The sequence below is a fragment of the Anguilla rostrata genome, chromosome 19 (assembly GCF_018555375.3).
Source record: "Anguilla rostrata isolate EN2019 chromosome 19, ASM1855537v3, whole genome shotgun sequence".
Lineage (NCBI taxonomy): Eukaryota > Metazoa > Chordata > Actinopteri > Anguilliformes > Anguillidae > Anguilla > Anguilla rostrata.
The window spans coordinates 5,480,687-5,502,202 of record NC_057951.1 but is presented as its reverse complement, the minus strand read 5'-3'; the positions used below and the strand labels follow the sequence as shown (position 1 = coordinate 5,502,202).

At 49.7% G+C, this 21,516-nt stretch overlaps 1 protein-coding gene across 5 annotated transcripts in view; it reads right to left on the bottom strand.

The window, feature by feature from the left end:
* Positions 1-425: 425 nt before the first annotated feature.
* The window catches only part of LOC135245900 (copine-8-like), a 60,055-nt gene continuing 38,964 nt past the window's right edge, over positions 426-21,516 (bottom strand). For 3 of the 5 annotated variants that reach the window (XM_064319267.1, XM_064319269.1, XM_064319271.1), the window contains 13 exons: positions 21,398-21,502; positions 19,075-19,116; positions 17,984-18,007; positions 16,319-16,394; positions 15,057-15,110; positions 13,491-13,552; positions 11,699-11,745; positions 10,801-10,982; positions 10,185-10,312; positions 8,134-8,236; positions 6,781-6,838; positions 5,619-5,692; positions 426-3,670 (listed from right to left, as the gene is read on the bottom strand). In XM_064319267.1, coding sequence (XP_064175337.1) covers positions 3,485-3,670; positions 5,619-5,692; positions 6,781-6,838; positions 8,134-8,236; positions 10,185-10,312; positions 10,801-10,982; positions 11,699-11,745; positions 13,491-13,552; positions 15,057-15,110; positions 16,319-16,394; positions 17,984-18,007; positions 19,075-19,116; positions 21,398-21,502 — 1,141 coding nt within the window. In that variant the 3' untranslated portion in view covers positions 426-3,484. The remainder of the gene's footprint in view (positions 3,671-5,618; positions 5,693-6,780; positions 6,839-8,133; positions 8,237-10,184; positions 10,313-10,800; positions 10,983-11,698; positions 11,746-13,490; positions 13,553-15,056; positions 15,111-16,318; positions 16,395-17,983; positions 18,008-19,074; positions 19,117-21,397; positions 21,503-21,516) is intronic. The other 2 variants (XM_064319268.1, XM_064319270.1) reach the window with 1 other exon arrangement.

Genomic DNA, 21,516 nt, shown 5'->3' with positions numbered 1-21,516 from the left:
TTGGAATCTCCTGCCTTGTGTAAATGACAGGACAGTAAATACACAGCATATCTCCGGTTGATACAATCTCACATCATTACAACTATTTAGACTTATCCAGAGCTTGTCACCAAAATTAATTTTGAGGCTAAAAATCTTTTTCGCATGTTAGACTAACGCTAATACAACTTCTTGACCTTGACATGACCTTGAGTTGGACTTTAAAAGGTCAAAACCGCCGAGCTTTGCCTCAGCAGAACTTGTCTGGCAGACTGTGTTCTCTTTCTAAAATTAGCATGTCTCAAAGCCTACATACAGCAGACATCAATCCCAGTGGGCCTAAAATGAACAGTCACGTGATTTTTTCGAAAGTAGTACTAACTCTACCAATATATGAAATGCTTCACTTAAAAACATAACAGAACTGAGATAAACTCCAAAGGAAATGTGTTTAGTAAGAACGTTTATTTAAAAATTGATATTTTGTTACAGAAAAAGTTTTTGTTATAATATAGATTATCAGACAATCAGGCAATGGTTTGATATATACTTCCAGTCATGCTTTTGCCAGTTAATCACTATTTTCAAAAGTACAACAGTGTATTTATTTTCCATACATGAGGTTGTGCAAAGAAAATATACATTAAAAATAAACTGAATACTAACACAAAAGAGATTCACTGAACAACTGAAGGCATTCCACAATTCCAAGAATTCAGTGATAATTTAAGGCCATTTTTTACTGTCTTAATCAAAGAAATGCACATTTTTCACCAAAAGAGAAACAGAACTGGTGCATCTCCCATAAAATCACACATGCAAACCTTAGTGCACGTTAATATAAGACATTACAAGCATTTGATTATTTGGATATCATCAGTAAACAAAATTGTGCAAGGTCACATGGGCGGTCAGAGTAAACCTGATTGGCTCACATGCGGTCACATGTAATGGGACTTGGAAAAAAAAAAAACGGCGAACCACATTCGCACGTTTTAATACCGGCAAAACGTGCGAATATCGTCCGCGTCTGCATAAAAAGTAACAAGTAGCAGATCCAATACCTTTGCAAACGACGTCCGAGATTCGAAGAACGCACGGGAAGTTCTAAAGGCCGATGGTTTAAATCAGTGCGCTCGCGGAAACACAGTCGCACCCAGCTTCAGCAAATGCACTTTTGCGGTTGTGCGCGCGTGGAAGTGTGCGCAGCTAGGAGTCTGAGCTGATACGCTCGTCTCAAAATGCCTTCGTTAGGTAATGTTTTTTTGTGTGTTTTTTTTTTTTTTAAAAGGAACCGGTTCAAACAGGAAAAAAAAAATCTCACTGCAAGGCGACAGTAGCCAGCCTCTCATTCCGCTTATGCATGTTGTGTGTAGGCCTATATATACAGGCGCACACACCCACACACACGCGCGCACGCACGCACATAGAAAAAGGGTATCGTCGACTATCGTACAGGCACTCTCAGGGGGAGACAAGACAGGGCTGATTTTAGAAATGGCACGTGATCTCGTGAGATTACAAGCAGTGGACTTCTTGTGATCGTCAGTGCTGAGTACGACAACGACAAAAATGTGATGAATTCAAAAAGTGAGAACGACATTTTCCTTTTGGCTTTTAAAGTTTTGCTTTCGCACCACAGCTCAGAGCTCAGGTAAAACCACGTGACCTCCCGTCAAAGTACGTGACCAGACATCGGAATACCAAACGGACGAGATGTTTTGGCAAATTGGTATATTCAGGCCTTTATGCTCACAATACTCGCATTAAAACAATAATAATTAAAAAAAAAAAAATTAAATATGATGAGCTTATTAAAAACTTGTTGTTAAACTACAATTGGCTACAGTCAAGACAAAATGACAGAACATTTTTATATAATGAATTAAAGTGTTGTTTTTGACAATTGGGCCCTTGCTGCGAATCCTATCGGAGCGTAGCTACTGTTCGGTTACGACGACGGAGTTTAAGGCTAGCTGAGTTTCCGTTGTTCCACATGAACAAAAAAAAAAGGAATCCGTGACCACTTCTCACCTTTGCACAATTAAAGACGAAGAGAGAGAGAGAGGTGGGGGGGAGGTTCTTTTGTTTGTTTTTTTTTTACCACGCTGCAAGGTTCGATACACAACCGTCTTAGCAAAGAGCAACTGCACATGCTCCATGGAGTCTTTACTACGGCTGGTTTAAAAATGAAACAAAAATGGCTACCTGTCACCCCAGTTGCTACGGCAACGTAAGAAATACAGTTAGTCCAAAGTTTTAAATAGAATTATAAAAGTTTCCAACTGTAGAAATGTTCATAAACATGTAAACATTCAGAGAGAGAGAGAGAGAGAAGAGGAAGAAAGAGAAAGAGCAAAGAAAGGGAAGAAATAGAAGAGAGAAACGCGTGAATGCATTCCGGAGGTTATTTACAACAGTCGATAGGGTTTCGCAGAGGTGGGCAGTGACGGGCCTGGTCCTCCTCTGTCCTGTGGCTGTCCCCCGTCTTTGGGGGCGGAGTCACGGCCAGGAAACGCCTTATATGGAAGCGAGCGCGCTTCCAGCGGCTCCGCCCACTCCGACTCCCCACAGCACAAGAGGGGCAGGCAGGGGGGCTCCCCGGACCCCGACTCCATCAAGCGCGCCAAGTGTGTGGTTAGGGTGACCAGACGTCCCGATAAAACATTTTTAAAAATCGGGACGGTCCCAATTTTTGAGCACGCGTCCTTTGTCCCGACACCTCTACAGTCAGGACAGCGTTTGCCTCGATTATTGGACAGATTTTGCCTTTAAATTCTGATGTCGTTAGGCAGCCTTGCGGGAGATTTTTCTTTTGTCAAAATCTATCAATGGCATAATTACTCACATGCAATTAAAATGCATTTGTCTCGGCCTAGTTGAAAGAAAAAGGTGTTCCGCAGCATTGTTTAACTGAACAAAGCAAACTCAGTGAATATCGGCCTATTAATGAATTACAATTAAACAAGTAATAATGATAACGTTTATAATAGCAGTGATTAAGATGATTCAGCCTGCGCAGGTAGTGAAACCTTTCTAAAAGGAAACTATCACACATTAAGTTGTGAGTAGAGGGAGGAGCTAACACGGCAAGCAATGACAGAGCCAGAGGGCGGAGCTAACAGACTGACTGACAGGCAAAGAACAGCAGCCTCGAACTTCAAACTCAATACGCGCCATTCTCTTGAAAGCTGGAGAAACGTTGGACGGAAGCTTGACCATGTAGGACTACAACGTCTACAAAAATTTACGCTATTATGTTAAAAACTTCAACATAAAACATATTTTAATTTCAGAAAATAAAATAGTGTGGCGCATAAATAATAAGTTTCAGCTTACTCACGTTTCTACATTTAAAATTAATAACATGTACAAGTCCGCATTTCAGTTTGTACAACGGCCTATGTTAGGTCACAGAGTGGACGTTGTCCCGATTTTTTCCCCTCATCTGGTCACCCTAATGTATGTGTGTATTCGTGTGTGTGTGTGTGTGTGTGTGTGTGTGTCAGATCTGTGTATGCAGCTCCCCCGGTGGCGTATATGGGGGGGGCGCAGGCTGAGGCTTGAACCCCCTGGTTCTCATGTAGGACAGGAACTGGTCGGGGATCTCGGCCAGGACGTCCTTGGCCAGCCGGGCCATGCTCAGGACGCTGTTCCCCGTCCGGTCCACGTAGTCTCTGAACGGGACGAACTGGAAGACAGAAACGAAGGGCGAGAAGAAGAAGAAAAAAAAATAAAAAATTAAGGTTCGATGTGTTGCCGGGCAGCCCAGACTGGCAACCCCACAGCTGGATGAAGCCCAAATACCTGAGAGCCAGCTTTACGGGGAGGGGGCGTCCGCCCCCGGTCCTGGATGGGGGGCGCGCGCCAGAGGCGACACGGCGAGGGTTGCGGGGGTGGGGGGTTCCTCGGCGATTGACGAATTGGGAAATGGACTGACGTCGTTAAAGTTCAGAATTGAACCGAATTCCAATAACCTCCAAGGCACGGTGGTTCATTATTCTCTGCACTTAATCTCAAGAACCACATATTCTACTATGGCGGAACCAACAGTACAAGGGACATTCAGAAAAATAAAATTCTAAATAAATAAATGAACAAATACATTTCTTCAGCGAGTGGCGAGAAGTACAGTGATAAGCTCCTCCTTAACTTTGGAACTCAGGAAATACTACGCGTGTACCTTTACCAGGCAAACGTCCCCCATCCTACGCTAGATTTGTCGTCAGCAGGCCAAAGCCTTTTGGTAAATCAATGGCCGTCCCCTGCTGTTAAACGCACGTTCTGCAGCTGGCTTCTGCCAGCACACACACACACACGCACGCACACACACACACAAACACACACGCGCGCGCACACACACGCACACACTCACGCACACTCACACTCACGCACACACACACACACACACACACAGGGAGGATGTTTATTTAGCAGCGGCATGCTAACCGTTGTGGGCTCGGCTGCGTTTCTGACGGTTTCGACGGATCAAGCGTGTCAGTTTAAACACGGACGGCCTCGCTTCAGACGCTTCCCTCCAGCAGCCCGACGGTTTCTCTCGCGCGCGGCGGTCTCACCTGGGGCTGCGAAATAATCAGCCCCCGCGACGAGACCCGGTTCGCGGGTGATTGAACGCGGCCGCGGCGAACCTTTCGGTGCGGGGGAGCGCGCGGAGCGCTGGAGCCTTCTATTGCAAGACTGCAGCGAGCGCTGTGAGCTCTAGCGTTCCCCTCACGCCTCCTGCACGGCACCTCTCCCTCACTATTAACACAGGACAGCATACGGAGGAGCTGTGATGCATGACTATCTCCCTCTCTCTATCTCTCTCTCTATCTCTCTCTCCCTCTCCCTCACTATTAACACAGGACACGCATACGAGAGGGAGCTGTGGATGCATGACTATCTCCCTCTCTCTATCTCTCTCTCTATCTCTCTCTCCCTCTCCCTCACTATTAACACAGGACACGCATACGAGAGGGAGCTGTGGATGCATGACTATCTCCCTCTCCCCATCTCTCTCTCTCTCTCTCTCCCTCTCCTCACTATTAACACAGGAATGCATACGAGAGGGAGCTGTAGATGCATGTCTATCTCCCTCTCTATCTCTCTCTATCTCTCTCCCTCCCTCCCCCTCTCTCCTCGTCTCTCCTCTCTATCTCCTCCCCTCTCCCTCCCTCCCTCTCTCCTCCCTCCTCCTCCCTCTCCTCTCCCCCTCCCTCCTCTCCTCCTCCCCCCTCCCTCTCTCCTCTCTCATCTCTCTCTCCCTCTATCTCTCTCTCTCCCTCTCTCTCATTAGTTCTGACTTCCAAGGTTCATCTACTTACATCCATATAATATATAAGAATGTGGAAACAGTAATGGGGGGTAAAGGCTACAGAAATATATTTGTACCAGACCGGCTATTCAAGGTGGCACAGCTGACCGCTTGGAACTTTACTGCCATCCTCCCAAAATCGAGAATATGAACAAAACCCCGCCCCCCAAAGTCTTCTTCCGCCTCCCCATCCTGGATGGTAACCACAGACTCTCAGGTTGAGAGACTCCTGGATTCCTACAAGCTACCGTGGTGGTAATCTGTGGCTGGCGTGCCGGAGGACACCAGCAGGGGGCAGCGGAGACGATTGAAAAAACCCACGTACCTGGACGATGTCCCTCTCCGCACGTCGGCCTCTCGATGTAATCCGGACCTCATCTCCGTCCAACTCGACCATGGCTGAGGAGAGATAAAAATCGTTAACATTCTTTTTAGGGGTCCAAGCGGTAAAGATGCTGAAGACTACTGTACACTTCTGAGGACTATTGCAAATAGACTGCTGAAGACTACTGGGAAAGACTGCTGAAGACTATTGTAAATAGACTGCTGAAGACTACAGTAAAAGGATGCAGGTTATGGTTTGTGGAGGGGGCAGATTTTGGTTGGGGGGCAGGGATCAGGTTATGGTTCGTGGGGGGGGGTGGGTGGGGTGGGTTCAGGTTTTGGTTGAGGGGATGCAGGTTATGGGGGAGGGGGTCAGGTTTTGGTTGAGGGGATGCAGGTTATGAGAGGGGGGGTCAGGTTTTGGTTGAGGGGCCTGCAGGTTCTCTATTCACTCGGAGTTGTATCGGGCAGTAAAGCCACAGCTGTAATCTCTACACAAAGACTGGGATCAGTGACAGGTCCTGCACAGGTAAATCCCCAGAGGAGCCCTCGCCCTCAGTCCCCATTAATCCCTCTCTCAGCCTTATTATCTGCTCCGTGTGGCACCGCTGATAAGTCTGTCCCTATCTCTGCCTCTCCGCCACCTCTCTGCTCTTTCAATTCAGCTCAGCTGTGCTTAACTCTGCTCTCTCTCTCACACACACACACACACACATACACACACACACACTCACACACACACACACACGCACGCACGCACACTCATTTATACTCACACGCGCACACACACACACACTCATTCATACTCACACACGCGCACACACATACACACACACCCACACACCCACACACACACACTCTCATTCATACTCACACACGCACACACACACACACATATATAGGCACTTGTACACACATGGGCACATACACACTTACTTATACACACATACACACACACAGACACACACACACTCATTCATACTCACACATGCACACACACACACACAGTAATTCATACTCACACACGCACACACACACACTCTCTCCACAGCCAGCTCTGTAGCCGCCCATAAGTGTTGTAAGCTCAGCTCCGCAGAGGCTCAGAGTGAAGCGGTCACAGTGAGCGCTATGAGGGTCGGGTCAGAATCGAGCCGCTGTCTCACCGTCAAACTCCGCCGGGCCGACGCCCACAATGATGATTGACATGGGAAGGCAAGCCGCCTGCATAAAGAATCAAACAGTCAGCGCAGAGGCAAACAAAAGCACTTCCCCTCTCCCAGAGCAAGAACACAGCCCCACTGGGTTAGGTATTACAACTTTAGCATGTAGCCATAAAAGCTGACCAATGATTCAGAATTTACCACGTCATACTCAGTAAGAGGCCCCGGTCCAGTCTTAGCACAAAGGGGTGTTTTCTTAAAAACTGCTAGAAAATTTTCCAGAGATTTCACCTCCTGTCACCCTCATAATTTTGCGCACTAAACATAAGAGGACTACAGTTACACGAAGTTAAGTGCCAACAACAATGAGGTTAGTTTCTTCACTGTATATAAATAATTAGCCTCATACAGCCAGAAATGTCATAAATGGGTGCAGTGGTAGGTTACACTTCCACTTACTGACATAGCGATGGCAAGAGATTCAGATTACAGTGTATACTACTCAAAGATTCAGTGAGATTCATATTAGAGTATATTGTAGTCAAAGATTCAGTGAGAGATTCATGTTAGAGTATGCTGTAGTCAAAGATTCAGTGAGAGATTCATATTAGAGTATGCTGTAGTCAAAGATTCAGTGAGAGATTCATATTAGAGTATGCTGTAGTCAAAGATTCAGTGAGAGATTCATATTAGAGTATGCTGTAGTCAAAGATTCAGTGAGAGATTCATATTAGAGTATGCTGTAGTCAAAGATTCAGTGAGAGATTCATATTAGAGTATGCTGTAGTCAAAGATTCAATGTAAGATTCAAATGAGTGTACATGACTCACAGAGTCTCTGAGTGTGTTACAATCACAGAGCCGAGGGCAGAGAGAGAGAGAGAGCTTCAGTCTCTGACTTTGGCGTGTAAACAGTTTCAGCTGAAACTCTGCTTCTCTTGACAGATTATAAACTAGCTTTTTAAAAAAAAAATTATTATAATTTTTTTTTACAAGAGCCGGAGAAAGCTTTTCTTCCTTCCGTTAATTACATTTCTCCGCCCGCTGTGGCAGAATGATTGACGAATTTGTCAAAAAAACAAAATCTCTCTGATTCATTTTCCACTCGTTCCGCGTTCCCGGCGCCACCGCACACACACAACGCCCAACCCCTGCGCCAGTCCCTCCCCCTCCAGCGCTCCCAAACGCTAGCTGCGGTTTCAGAAATTCATCTTGCCAAAGCGCAACCCGTTGTTACTGGTCAGCGTTAAGTTACAGCTCAGAGTCATATTGCATATATACATATATGTATAGCCCAGCGAAAGGCTCCGATGTGCCGGTGAGCTTCGCCGGTACACGGGGCGGCGTAGGCTCTTACGTTGACGATGGCCTCCTTGGTCTGCGCCATGTCCGAGATGACCCCGTCGGTGATGATGAGGAGGATGAAGTACTGCGTGCCGTCTTCCACCGAGGCGGCGTACCTGGGCGGGGACGGGAAAGGGTCAGTACACAATCTGAATACTGACCGAACGGGGAACCGTTTTTTTTTGGACTGAGTACTGACTGAATCGGAAAGCTTCGGAGTGAGCACTGCCTGAACAGGAACACTATCGGAATGAGTACTGAATCAATCAGAAAAGCTTTGGAATCAGTACCGACTGAACAGGAACACTATCGGAATGAGTACTGAATGAATCAGAAAAGCTTTGGAATGAGCACCAACTGAGCAGGAACTGTATTGGAGTGAGCGATGCTATAATGCGAATGGCAACCACCGGGTTCTATTTCCTGTTGTCATGTGGAAGCGTAGCCATGGTTTCCGCCAGCGTGAAACTGCAGGGGGAACCGTTCGATGACAGACAGGGACGGGATTAGTACCGGTCGTACTTTTTTACCAATAGGGAGCTTTGAACGCAACTGCCTTCATCGAAGTACAGAACGTGGGCGTAAGGTGTTCAAAGGGAAAAAAATTATTATTAAAAATAAATGGAACCTGAATTGGATCATGGGAGTTTTTCGTGTGACAGTGGCGAAGCGCGCGTGGGTGTGCGCGCGCGTTTGCATTTATCTATGCGCTCGTTGCAAAGACTTCTTTGTGAGGTGTCGGTTGAAATGCATGATGGGGATTGTAGTACAATGCCACATCAGAAGACTGGTTTTGTCGCCAACTTGTTCTTTGTCCTTTCGGGTTCACGAGATGGTGGCCGCTAGAGCGATCTGACCAATTGACGTGCGGATCACGGAAAGCGCGAGCAATCGGCTTAGCGCCGCAGCAGCATCAAACGCGGACAGGCGACGCGGCCTGGCCGAACGAGGCGAGCAAATCTAATCTTTATTTACCCCGCCGCATTTTCCACACGAGTACTTTTTCTAAGCCTTTGCGGTTTGCAGCGATATTGGCATTCTGGGTCTGTGTGTAATCAGCCCGTTAGCTGTTTTCCTGTCTAGCCGCTAGCCGCCGTGGCGCGCGCTGGATTTCACAAAGGCTTTTAATTACGCCGGGGCGGCACCTGGCCGTCGCCACGCCGACAGGACGAGCGCGATCGATGTAGCGCGCGCTCCGGCCGCCGCGGCTAGCTAGCATCGATTTCCGGGGGACGACCGAGGCGTCTCGGTACCAGCGGAGGCTGCGAAAAAAATGAATAATCCCCCGCCCGCCCCCCCGCGCTTGAGTCCTGGGAGCCGTCGGCCGGCCGGCGCCGCGCGGAGACGGGATCGATCCGAGGGATCATGGGAATTTTTCATCAGCGGCGTCTGGCGGTCCGCTGCCAGTCCGCAGACACTCCCCGCTAATGAGCGCCCGGGTAATAAAAGCTCCGTTTCAATCCAATCCAGTTGAGGGACGCTTTATTGGCACCGTGTAGCCGAATGCACTGCCAAAGCTGCACGCAAATGAATATTAAACACGGGCTCCCATTTAGTGTTCTGCTTCTACTGAAGGAGAGGGAGGGAGGGAGCGAGGGAGCGAGAGAGAGAGAGAGAGGGAGGGAGCGAGAGAGAGAGAGAGAGGGAGAGAGGGAGAGAGGGAGAGGGAGAGAGAGAGCATGCTTAGCTAATGAAAGTCTTTGCCCTCACGCTCGTTGATTAACTCATTAAAATGGCCGACAGCCTCCGAGCTGCGAGCAGCGCCAGGACACCGGGGCGGTCACGTTCGCCCTTCTCAGGGGGACCCCCGAGCCGGCGTTTAGAGGTCGCCTCCGCCCCATCAGGGGACTGTTTTTTTGGGACTGAGCACTGACTGAATCATAAAAGATTTGGAATAGTTATTTACTGAACGGGAACCGTTTTGGACTGAATACTGACTGAATCCTAAAAGCCTTGGGGTGAGTACCAACTGAACGGGAACCATTTTGGAATGAGTACTGACTGAATCATAAAAGCTTTGGAGTGAGTACTAACTGAACGGGAGTCGCGGCCGCGGCGCCTTACCTGGCCACGTGGTTGATGACGGGCGAGAAGTTGGTGGGGCCGTACAGCTGGACGCTCTTCAGGCTCTGGTAGTAGGCCTCCATCACGCCGTCGATCCCGGCGCAGTAGGGGTTCTGCGGGTTCCCGTTCTGGGTGGGGGGGGTGGGTGGGGGGGAGGGAATTAAAGGAGGGGGGAGAAGAACAGACTCGTCAATACTTCAGGGGCGCGCGCCGGAGAGACGGACGCAAGCGGGCTTCACGCCGCGAGCCCCCGCGCGCTCTCCTCCGGATGCCGGCGTTCCGGAATGTTCCCACGGAGACGAGCGTTGCCGGGAGACGGGCCCCGCCGGGCGGTGACGGACGGGCTCTCTGTGGCGGGAGCCTCTGTGCGGTCTCGGGCTCGGCGCCGATGCCGGCCGGCTCCAGCGCCAGTCCGTCTCGCGCCCCCCTCCGCCAGCCCGTAGCCGCCAGGCATAACTAAACGATCGAGAGCGCAGCTGAACTGTCAGATTTTACAGAGACTGTTGCTCAGAGCCGAAGGACAGGGCTTGGGGGGGGGAACCAGTCCGCCTCTCCAAGGAAACGGTGAAACCAAGAGAGGCGGGCGAGGATCTCGATCCGGCGGGGGGGGGCTCACCAGCGCGAACTCGTGGGAGACGCGGCCGTCCGGGGGAAGCTTGGCGCCGAAGCCCAGCGCCGGGAACATCTTGTCGGTGTCGTAGTCCTGGATGATCTCGCCCACGGCCTTGAGCGCCATGCCGTAGGCGTTCAGCTGGTAGGGGCTCATGTAGTGCAGCGACGTGGGCTGGGCCGGGTGACCTGCGCGGGGGGCGAGAGGGACGAGCTCAAAACATACAACACTGTACTCCGAACACTGTACACATATTGCAATACTAAGACCTATAAGATCTATAAGACACTGTGGACTGCAGTGTTCTGTACTGCTAAATCTATGAGACTGCCTACTACGGTATTTCCTCAATGCTAGAATACATAGGGGACTGTGCACTGCTTTTTATTCAATGCTAAAATGCTGCATTCTTAAATGCTGAAGGTGTCTACAAGCAGAGCACGCCCCACACACGGCTCTGAAAACAAAAGGAAAGGATGAGTTTCGTGATAATTGCGCTATTTTTTTGTACGAGGACAAGTGGCTTTTAGCCGTTTTTTTTTTTTTCCCTCCGACTGTCTTCTGCTGGACTTCAAAAGGAACCACCCCCTGAACCTTTCGCCCGTCAGCTCAGAAAAAGAACGAATTACAGGAGAACTAGCACGTGAACGGCAGAGAACGCCGTCGCTAATGCGTTAAAAAGCCGTAAATAAAGCGTCGCCTTCGCGAAAAACAACGGCGAGCGGATTAGCGTTTTTTCCCCTCGTCGTTACGAAAACCGGCCGTCGCCGCTCGACTCCCAGGCCCCGCTTCGCGCGGACGATGGCGGACGCTAACACGCGCGAAGTCGGTTCCGCCGCGCGCGGAGATACAAACATTGTAATGGCCGCCATTTTGTATTTAAACAAACAACAGAAGCACTCACCGTTGGAGGCCGTGAAGTCGATCGCCACGGTGAAGTTGATCTGCGTCCTGAAAAGCAAGAGCAAAAAGACGGAAAGCGTTTTTCGTCAGACAAAGCACGTTCACACGCGCGCACACACACACACACACATGCGCACACACACACACACACACCCACGCACGCACACGCAATTCTTTCGCGGTGCCCTCTAGGCAGTAACGCCATTATGTGGAATGACGGGGAAAAAAAACTCAATTAAATCCAAGCGCACGTTTTTCCCGCCTCGCCTCGTTCGGGCTCATTTTTCACCCTCCTCCTCGCGCCGGGTCGGTTATTGGCCTTCCCCCCCCCCACGCACCTGTCTCCCTCCAATATTGCAGGAGGGTCTGCTTAATACCACGGCTGGGAGTTGCCGCATGACTTGGTGGCCATATTGGATTTTTCTAATCTTGCAAATGCGCCCACGACGATGCATGCCATCTCTTTGTGTACTGAAATACTGCAGCTTGCGTCATTTGGCAGCGAATATTCAAATAATAATAATAATGATAATAATAATGCATTTTATCTATAAAGCACTGTCTGCATTAAAGATCACAAATATGTGATTGGAATGTTCTTAACTGAACATTCTAATGCTGATGTCACAATCGCCGCCGGAGTTCTAGAACACCGACTTTGAAAACATTCCAAAAAAGCCTGCTCTTTTAATAAAGAGGTGTGGGATTTACATTCCGGAACGCTTTCATTCGTCACCAAGACAACGGCTGCGCCGAGACACTCGTATCTCCTCCGAGCCGGCGGTGCCGTCGGGGGCGGGCGAGAAAGGGTCCGTCAGACGGGCGACCGCGGGACGCTTCACGGGCCGACAGCTGTCCGTCAGCCGGCGCTCCCGTTTCGGAGTATTAAAATCTATTAAAATCTATTCCGCACCTCCTGACGGACGGCCGTCAGCGTCAGAGAAAAACGCCCGCCCCTCGGGACCCACTGTTTGGAATGCGGGGACCGACATCGCGAAAACACACACACACGCCCTCGCGGGCACACGCTTGCGAATACAGCACGCACACACACACACAGTTTAGTTTCTCCTGAGAAGTTCTCCCAGTCTAGCTGTTCCTTGCACACCAGAACAGAAGGGTTGTCATTAAGGGGGGTTGATCAATTAGCACTAACCTTTTGACAGTGAAGGAAGTAAAGGACCCCCCCCCCCCCCCCAAGTCTCGCCAAAGGTCCAAATCGCCTCTTTCTTATATAGACCGAAACGCTGTTTTGCTTTCATGGTGCAAACTCGGGTTTTTTCTTGTTTGTTTTTTTTCTTTCTAATGAAGACGGAGCGGGGAGTGGGCGTGCGCTCCGCCACGCCTGACCGGGCCGGTGCGGGGCCCCTGGGGCACGCCGGCGGGGCAGAGCCCCAGCCCCGATCAGAAACGGTTCGGTTCGCTCCTTCCCGCCGGGTAATTATTACCTGCGGGATTCCAGGCTCTCCCGATATAGACCCGGCTCCCGACCCTCGCTCGGAGACGGAGAGGGCAGTGGGGCAGACACGAGCAATCAAACGACGATTTGGCACGCCGATTCTCGCTTTCTCCGCGGCTGAGCTTATTCAACAATGGAAATGGTCTTCTGTAGCTCTGTCTCCCTGGGCAACACTATAGCCAGCTATGAGTCACCCAGCAGAATGTGCCCACTGGAATTTTGTTATAAGCGTTTATGAAGCCTTTATAAAGCCTCTGCGAAGGCTTATAAGGCACTGGGTAAGGCATAACCTAGCAGCACATCAATTCAGAGAACGCACGTGTCCAACACTTACCCCCCTTTCAGGTAATCCAGGAACGTGACCTCGGTCTCAACAAGGAAGGACAGCAGCGTCACCTGTAGACACAGGACACCTTTAGGGGAGGGGCTTACCTTCAAAACTAGCCAATGGAAAACTGACAGTCTGCTATCAAAAGGAATACGCTTCACAGCACAAATGATTTTGCTCATTGTGTCAAAGAACGGCTGTAAAGGCCTTTTAAAGTTAAGGTGGGTGAAGGATGACATCTGCGGAAGGCCATTTAAAAGTAAATTTGAATAAAAAGATAAAATTTTAAAAAGCTATTTAAATGTCCATAATTGTACATATTTGTGTCGGTTATCTCTGCAATGTAATTCCAGAACTGCAAATGAGAAAAGTGTTTTGTACATTACGGGTTTATCAAGTGTCAGAGGAAACCTGATTTACACCTTAACACGATTTTCACTGTAAATGCGAAACCCCAAAACATGCACCCTTAATTTTCTCAGTATGAAGCAGTGGCTTTTTAAAGTGGAGAAAGATGCATGCAATTAAATGTGATGAGAGTATACGCGTGTATAGTATTCGGATAATAGTATATATAGTATGCTTCATTTTCGCTTACAAGAATAGCCAAGTGACTGTAATGGAGAAAATTACTTATTATTAATAATTTATTATTAATATTACTGAACAATACTTGTTTAACTGCACAAATCATACTTTAGGACAGAGTGCGTAGAGGTAAATTTCAATCAGTGCAGATTTTGTACGTGTGTGCGCGTTTATACACACACACACGCACACACAAACGCACACACGCATTTAATGGATTTAGAAGCAGAAATAATATTTCCTGGCTGAGCAACGTGACAATGCATGCAAAACAATGCCTTTCACACATCGTTATTATTATTGTATGTCAGAGTGCTAAAAACGAACAGAAGTAGAACATCCATGCGAACACCTCGAGCTTCTCACGAAAACAACAAAACGTCGAACGAGAACAGGGACTGTAATTTCAGGAGCTATTCAGCGAGACAAGGGTACCATTCACGGAAATTTCTCATTAAGTCTGTTGGCCTTTTTGTAGACATTTCTTTGCCAGCACACATCCCAAAACAATAATAAAAATTATGTTCATCCTTGACGGACATTTTGGGAGTACCGTACCATACCATTCAGTCACTCTCGGCTCTTGTTAAGGAATCACTGGTGGCCAAATCTATTTCAGCGTCGTGTGAGCTAATTGGTCACGAGCGGCAATTTGCCCGTCATCGCTGAGAACGTTCAGTTTGGGACCGACCAGAACGCGTCACACGTCAGACGCGCGACGAACGCCGGGAGACACGCTTCTCACGCGTCGGCGCGGCAACTGAACGATCGACCGAGGCGACTGCTGCGCGGAACTAAACGATCGTTCGACCCGTGGCTTGAAACGGATGGCTCTCTACTGACCCCTTGGTGTCGGAGGACTGAAATACAAGTGATTGTTTTCTCCGGGAATCCTAACTGTGACAGCGGTGTACGCGACACAAGGGGAATCTCTCGGGTGTTCCGATGAAAAAAAATAAATAAAAATGATATCACTCTACTCACCGTTCCAGAATTTAGGTATTTTTTCTTCTTCGCTTTCTTCTTCGGATTTATCACCTGTGGGAAAAGCAGACTTTTGTTTAATACCGCTTTGCTGTCTGTGTTTTTTTTATTTATACAACGCAAGCGACTCTTCAGTAGATCGGCGCAGACAGATCCATCCCCGCGGCCCCCCCCCACCTCCCAAAACGGACATTTTTTTCCCCCCTTCCGTTTCGAAAACGGCCGGCCGCGACTCGGAGTACTACAGGGGGAGAGCTGGCGCTGGCCGGTGATCGCCCAATGGCGTTCCCTCTGCCCCACTGGTCGCTTAGCGACACAGTGCTAGCAGGAGATCGGTGATGCTTCGGCTTGGTGCACTCTGGGTAAAATATCCTCTGCTCCACTAATACGAGTTACATAATAAATAAACAACAACAATCTTTGAATCTGGCCTTTTTGGATTAATGCCATGGCAGCATTAGGCCAATGGGGAAGACACTGCAGGGAAGTAAAATGACTTTGGGGTGGGGGGGGGGGGCGGTGGAGGGGAGAAGGGGGCAGAAGGATGCCAACAGATGGCACACAGTTGCCTGGATCCACCAGAGGGAATATTCAAATTCAGGGGTGACCTCACTCTGGACACCAGGGTAAGAGAAGCCTGCCTTCGAAAACCGAAGTCTTGATTACAGCTCACAGGTCTGCATCTGACTGTCAGAACATGAATACTCACCACGCGCGCGCACGTGCATGCAGGCACACACAACGGGCACACGCATGCATACGCACACAGGCATGTCTGTGTGTATATATACATACCTGTGCATGTAGATGGTATGTGTGTGGGTCTGTAGACGGTATGTGTGTGGGTGTGCATGTGTGTGTGTGTGGGTGTGTAGACGGTCTGTGTGTGGGTGTGTAGACGGTATGTGTGTGGGTGTGCATGTGTATGTGTGTGGGTGTGCATGTACATACGTGCGTGTGTATGTAGATGGTATGTGTGTGGGTGTGCATGTGTATGTGTGTGGGTGTGCATGTACATACGTGCGTGTGTATGTAGATGGTATGTGTGTGGGTGTGCATGTGTATGTGTGTGGGTGTGTAGACGGTATGTGTGTGGGTGTGCATGTGTATGTGTGTGGGTGTGTAGACGGTATGTGTGTGGGTGTGCATGTGTATGTGTGTGGGTGTGCATGTGTATGTGTGTGGGTGTGCATGTACACACGTGCGTGTTTGTGATGTAATGGCTGCACAGGTTCCCGCACGGGCGCGGCCCTCCCCCTCACCTCGTACACGTTGAACTGCGACTGCCCCCGGGACAGCTCCCTGTAGCTGGTGGTGAACTCTCCGATGAAGTCGTGGCTGAGGACACACACACGTGAATAACACACGCTCCCTTTACCGACTGCCGGGGAAAAGAGCAGAGCGCTTCAAACGCACAGCGCAAAGGCCGTCTTATGCTTCTGCATAGCACACGTAAAAATGGGTCTGCGTAGGGGCTGTGCGGAACGTGCGGAACGTGCGGAACGTGCGGAACGTGCGGCATGTGCGACGGCTGCAGACTACGGCCGCGTCGAGGCCGCGTACCTCTTCGAGAAATTGAAAGCGCGTAGTTAGCAGCCAGTGCCCGCATACGCCGTAATGAAGATGATTGGTTGACCGCTGACGTGAGGTCACTGGCATACGGCTCTGGCTAACGGGTCACGACAGCTGATTCGCAAAACCGATAGGCGACGTTAAATATGCTGTTAAAAGCGCTTTTGTCAGGTGAACGTCTTCGTTGCAACGGGTTACATCTAGCTGAGCATTTTTGTGGTCATTGGTGCAGTATTTAGTAGGTTTGGAAATACGAATAAAGGTATTTTCTTTTGAACTATAAACGGTCAGTAGCAAAGTCCAATCACGTGGCCTGTGCAACCTGTGCAGCATGCCGCACAAGTATAAACGATCTGGCCGCTCGCGAGTGCCGCACACAACGCAAACTACGCAGACTACGCAAAAGTATAAAACAGCCTTAAGGCTGCCAGGGTAGAAGGGACAGGCATAGACTTTACGGTCGTAGATATAACAGGAAATCAGACTGCCCCGTTCAACAATGCATCAAGGTGTACTGGTGCTTTCTGGGCCATTTGGGCCACTGTAATTTCTATGCATTTTTCTCCTCCCAGATTCTAGTCGTCTCAAAGTCAGTCAGAGCTGTAAAAATGTACATGCTTTGTATGGGAATCAGGGGCAATTCAATTAGCCTTGTTCAGAGATCCAAATTAACTTGATCTTGATTATCAAGCTTTAGTGATTTGGCTACAAATTGATCTGAGGCTTGGGGAATTTCGCTCTCCTTTTGATGCCCGAACGATTGGCTGTTTGCCGCTGGTACTGCGCCAATTGGTTGTTAGTACCGGTATTTCCTGTTCAAGCATTCTGATTGGCTGAAGGTTTTTTTTTTTTTTTTTAAGAAAGCGAAGTGTCAGGGTGCTCAGTTTGTCATTTATCCTATCACGGGAATTTGGGAAGGGGAGGGGGCAGTGACAAGTTCTCAGATATTTTTTTTTCCCCCCCAGTTTTAGTGCCGCAGTCAGGCAGGCGAGTACACGCGAATCCAACGGCCCGCTGCGGACAAGGTCCGAATCTCCGTCTCTTTTCAAATTTTTAAATTTATTTTAAAGACTTTTTCCCGCCATTTTCTTCATCACTCTTTCGGCTTGTTTTTAAGAGCCTCCTGTCAACTCGACGGTCACCCTTTTATCCACCGATTTTGTGAATGTTTTTCCGCCCGGTCTACTAGGCGAGCCGATGAGGCCTACTGCCCCCCCCCTCGGAAGCTGAGGGCAGGGCGGGCGCTTCTCAGAGCCCTTCGCCTTTCCATTTCCCGTCAGTGCTCTTCGTCGTTCCACTCTTACCGCTGTACTGCGCTCGGGGGGGGGGCGATAGATAGATAGACGGCTCCTTACCTTGCGATTTGGCTGTCGCTCGACCTGTGGCAAGTCAAATTAATAAGCGGTCGATAAGTATGCTCCGGCTCGAACACCGTCCAATTGTGATAGGTCCAGCAGGAAGAACGGGGAGAAGCGTGACCCCGCCCACCCCCCACCCCCCACCCCAAAAAAACAAAAACAAATCGCGTATCTCTTTCCATTTGCAGCTTAGAAACAAAATGTCTGCCGTCGGGCGAGACGGAGGGCACCCTAAATCCGACAGCTACATTTTCAACCAATCAGAAAATGCATAAATTAAGTAGCCCAAGAAGCGAATTAGCTAGCGAAGAGCAACGCAAAAAAAACCCCATGTAATGCAAAAAGCGGTTTTATTGTTTTTTCTTTTTCTTTTTCTTTTTCCCGGAGATAGAATCTGGAGACGGTGCCAGCCACGTATCAAACAGCAGCCTGAATTAAAGCTGGCAAAGAGCGTGCGCTGAGACTCGGCACATTACCGCTCAAACTCCTGTTTAGCATGCCGGAGTGTGTGAGGTGTGAGCCTAGCCTCCGCGTTCTGCCAGCTTTTGATTTTTGAGTGCCATTTAAGCAAAAAAAAAAAAAAAAGACTAAAAAAAAACCCTCATTTTTTGAATTACAAATTTTCCCCTTTGCCCTTCTTATATGTTAATGCAGCCACCATGCAGTTATTTTTTTATTTACCGCTAGCTTTTCCCCTTTAGCAGCCGCTAACGCTACCCCACGAATATCAAGCGGGAAGGAGGAGGAGGAGGAGGAGGAGGAGGAGAAGTGAAGGAGAGTGTGAGAGCGGATTGATGGAAGTCAGTGCAGTGCTTGTGACATCACAATGCTAGAACAGGGCCGCCCAATCAGGTTCCTGGAGATCTGCCATCCCTGTAGGTCTTCATTTCAACCCCTAATTTGGCACACCCGATTCTGCTAATCAGCAGCTCAACAAAGATCCCTAGCTGCTGAATGGGGTGTGTGCTTTGTCAGGGTTGGAGTGAGCACTCACAGGACGGTAGATCTCCAGGAGCAGGGCGCGGGTTAGCCCTGTGCTAGATGGTCCGTCACAGCGCAGTTAGTGATAGGAGATGAGCGCCCCCTACCTGCCGCCTCTTTCCCAGTCGTAAACCTCCACCTTGATCGTTCTGTAGGGGGGGGGGGGGAACAAAAATAGAAAATCTCATTTCAGCACGGTATTCCGTGGACGCAAGCAGGTTAACACGGTAGATTACATTACATTACATTATATTACAGGCATTTGGCAGACACTCTTATCCAGAGCGACGTACAACAAAGTGTATAACCATAACCAGGAACAAGTATGACGAAACCCCTAGAGAGAAGTACCGGTCCAAGTACAGGGAACAACCGCATAGTTCAACTTGGACCCTGATGGTTAAACTGATTAACACTAACAAGAGAACGGCAACAACGCAATCTATGGAAAAAATACAAGCAGTAGTTAAGACAGTTAATGCGCCTAAGTCACCTACGAAACAGCTGCCAACCCTAAGCTTAGTCATTTACAGGGGGGAAGGGAGGGATGGGGAGAGGTGCAGCCTGATGCGCACAAAAGTTCACAACTGTACACAGGATCGCTCGACGGCCACTTCATTTGGCGAACCTGCTCGTTAGCGCAAATAGGCGGCTCCTCCAAACAGCGAATCACGTGGCTGCAACTCGATGAGTGCGGCGTGCGGACACGGTGAAGAGGTCGGGCCAGAGGCGTGATCGAAGTGACTCTGATGGCGGTATGAACGTTTGTGCCGGACGTGGCAGTTCCAGGGCCTTTTGAACCCGTGCCGCGAAGGATTTAGGCTCAAAAAGGGGGTTCGACCCGGTTACCTAATACAGTGGTGTGTGTGTGTGTGTGTGTGTGTGTGTGTATGCCTGTGTGTGTAAAAGGTATTAGGACAGTGACACAAATTGTGTTACTATGGCCCTGTACTCCAGCACATCGGATTTAAAATAAAACAAAGAGTATAAGGTTAAGCTGCAGGCTGTCAGCTTTAATCCGAGGGGTATTTACACCCGTATCAGGTGATCCATGTAGGAGTTACAGCTCTCATGACCAGCAGCTCCTGTGGCCTTTTACGGGGGCCAGTGAGGAGAGCGTTCTGACAGGAGAGCGGACGTCTTAATCCGACAGAGGCCGCTGGGACGAGACTGCGAGGCAAAGGAGCCGTTTCCTGTGGATTTCAACGGGGGGGGGGGGACCCGCTGTAGGGGCCAAACTCCCGTCTGGAATCGTCATGGCCGCGACCCGAAAAGGTGACGTCGCTGGGGGGCCCCTCGGGAGGGAGGGGCGGGGTCCCCCGGCGAGACGGCCGCCGAAAACCTTATCTCCCCCCGCAGGCCCACCCCCACCCCCCCCCAACCCTCCCTTATCGCAGCCAAGGCGTCCCGCTAACAGTTGATAATACCCCAGCGACCAGGGGCGTCTCGAGGCATCGCATTTACACCGCCGTTCCCCCCTGTCCCTCCGCTTCCCACTCCCCGCTCCTGGGCACTGCCCAAACGGGCCGTCGGCATTAGCAGCGCTGTATATTCGCGGGGTGCCTCCTCTCTCACACGGGCACACGTGATTCACGCCAGTTTGGCCAGGGGGTGTGATTGCTGGCGCGAGACGTGGTGGTGGTGCCAGTGTGTTTCCTGCACTCTGTGCTATGAGGAATTTAGGCTGAAAAAAGGGGGGGGGGGTCCTACCATGTATCTAAATAAGATGGCCACTGTGTGTGTGTCTTTGTGTGGTGTGTGTGTAATCATAAAACAGATAAAGACGACAAACATTCAATAAAACAGTGACACACACAAAAAACAGCTACGGGATGGAAAAATCAAGTTTTTCTGTTTTTTTTTTTTTTTTTTTTTTTTTTTTCTTTAAAAAGGGGTTTGGGAAAAGGCAATTTAGAAGAAAACACGAGAGTCAGAGGCCCTGAAAAAAATCTGGAAAATTTCAGCTACAGCCAGGGAACGCGATGTACCCTCTCTCTCGCTTTAGGATTTGTGGTCGGGACAGCGAGGCCTTTTGTGGAGGCCCAAAGGGAGGGGGGGGGGTGGGGGGGGGGAGTGGCAAGGCGTGCGCTTTTAAGAGATTGGCGGTTTAATCTGGGGCTGTAAGCGTAAGTGCGATGATTAGATCGATTCTGAAACAAACTGGAAGCCGGTCAGCGATGGGACCGGGAGGCCATTTTCTCTCCCGCTCGTTTTGGGGAGCAGCCAAGCTGCCCAATTTGTATTCCCTCCGCGCCGCCCGGAGCCAAGAGAGGCTTCTCTGCTCGCCTGTCACGCCGTCGGCGGCCCACATTCCGCTCGGCACGCGGAACCCTTCCGTGGTGCGAGCGCTCCTCCAACTGAGGAACTGCCCCCTCGAACGCGCCCGCCCCGACCGACCGCCCGGAAACGCCCGCCCCCCTGTCCACTCACCTGTCGTAGTCTCCGTTGCAGAGGGCTCTGACTGGGATCTTGAAGGCCTGCCACACAGGATTCAGTGTGTTCTTCACCACTTCTGTCTTGTGGCAAATGGTGAACCTGTCACAACAGAG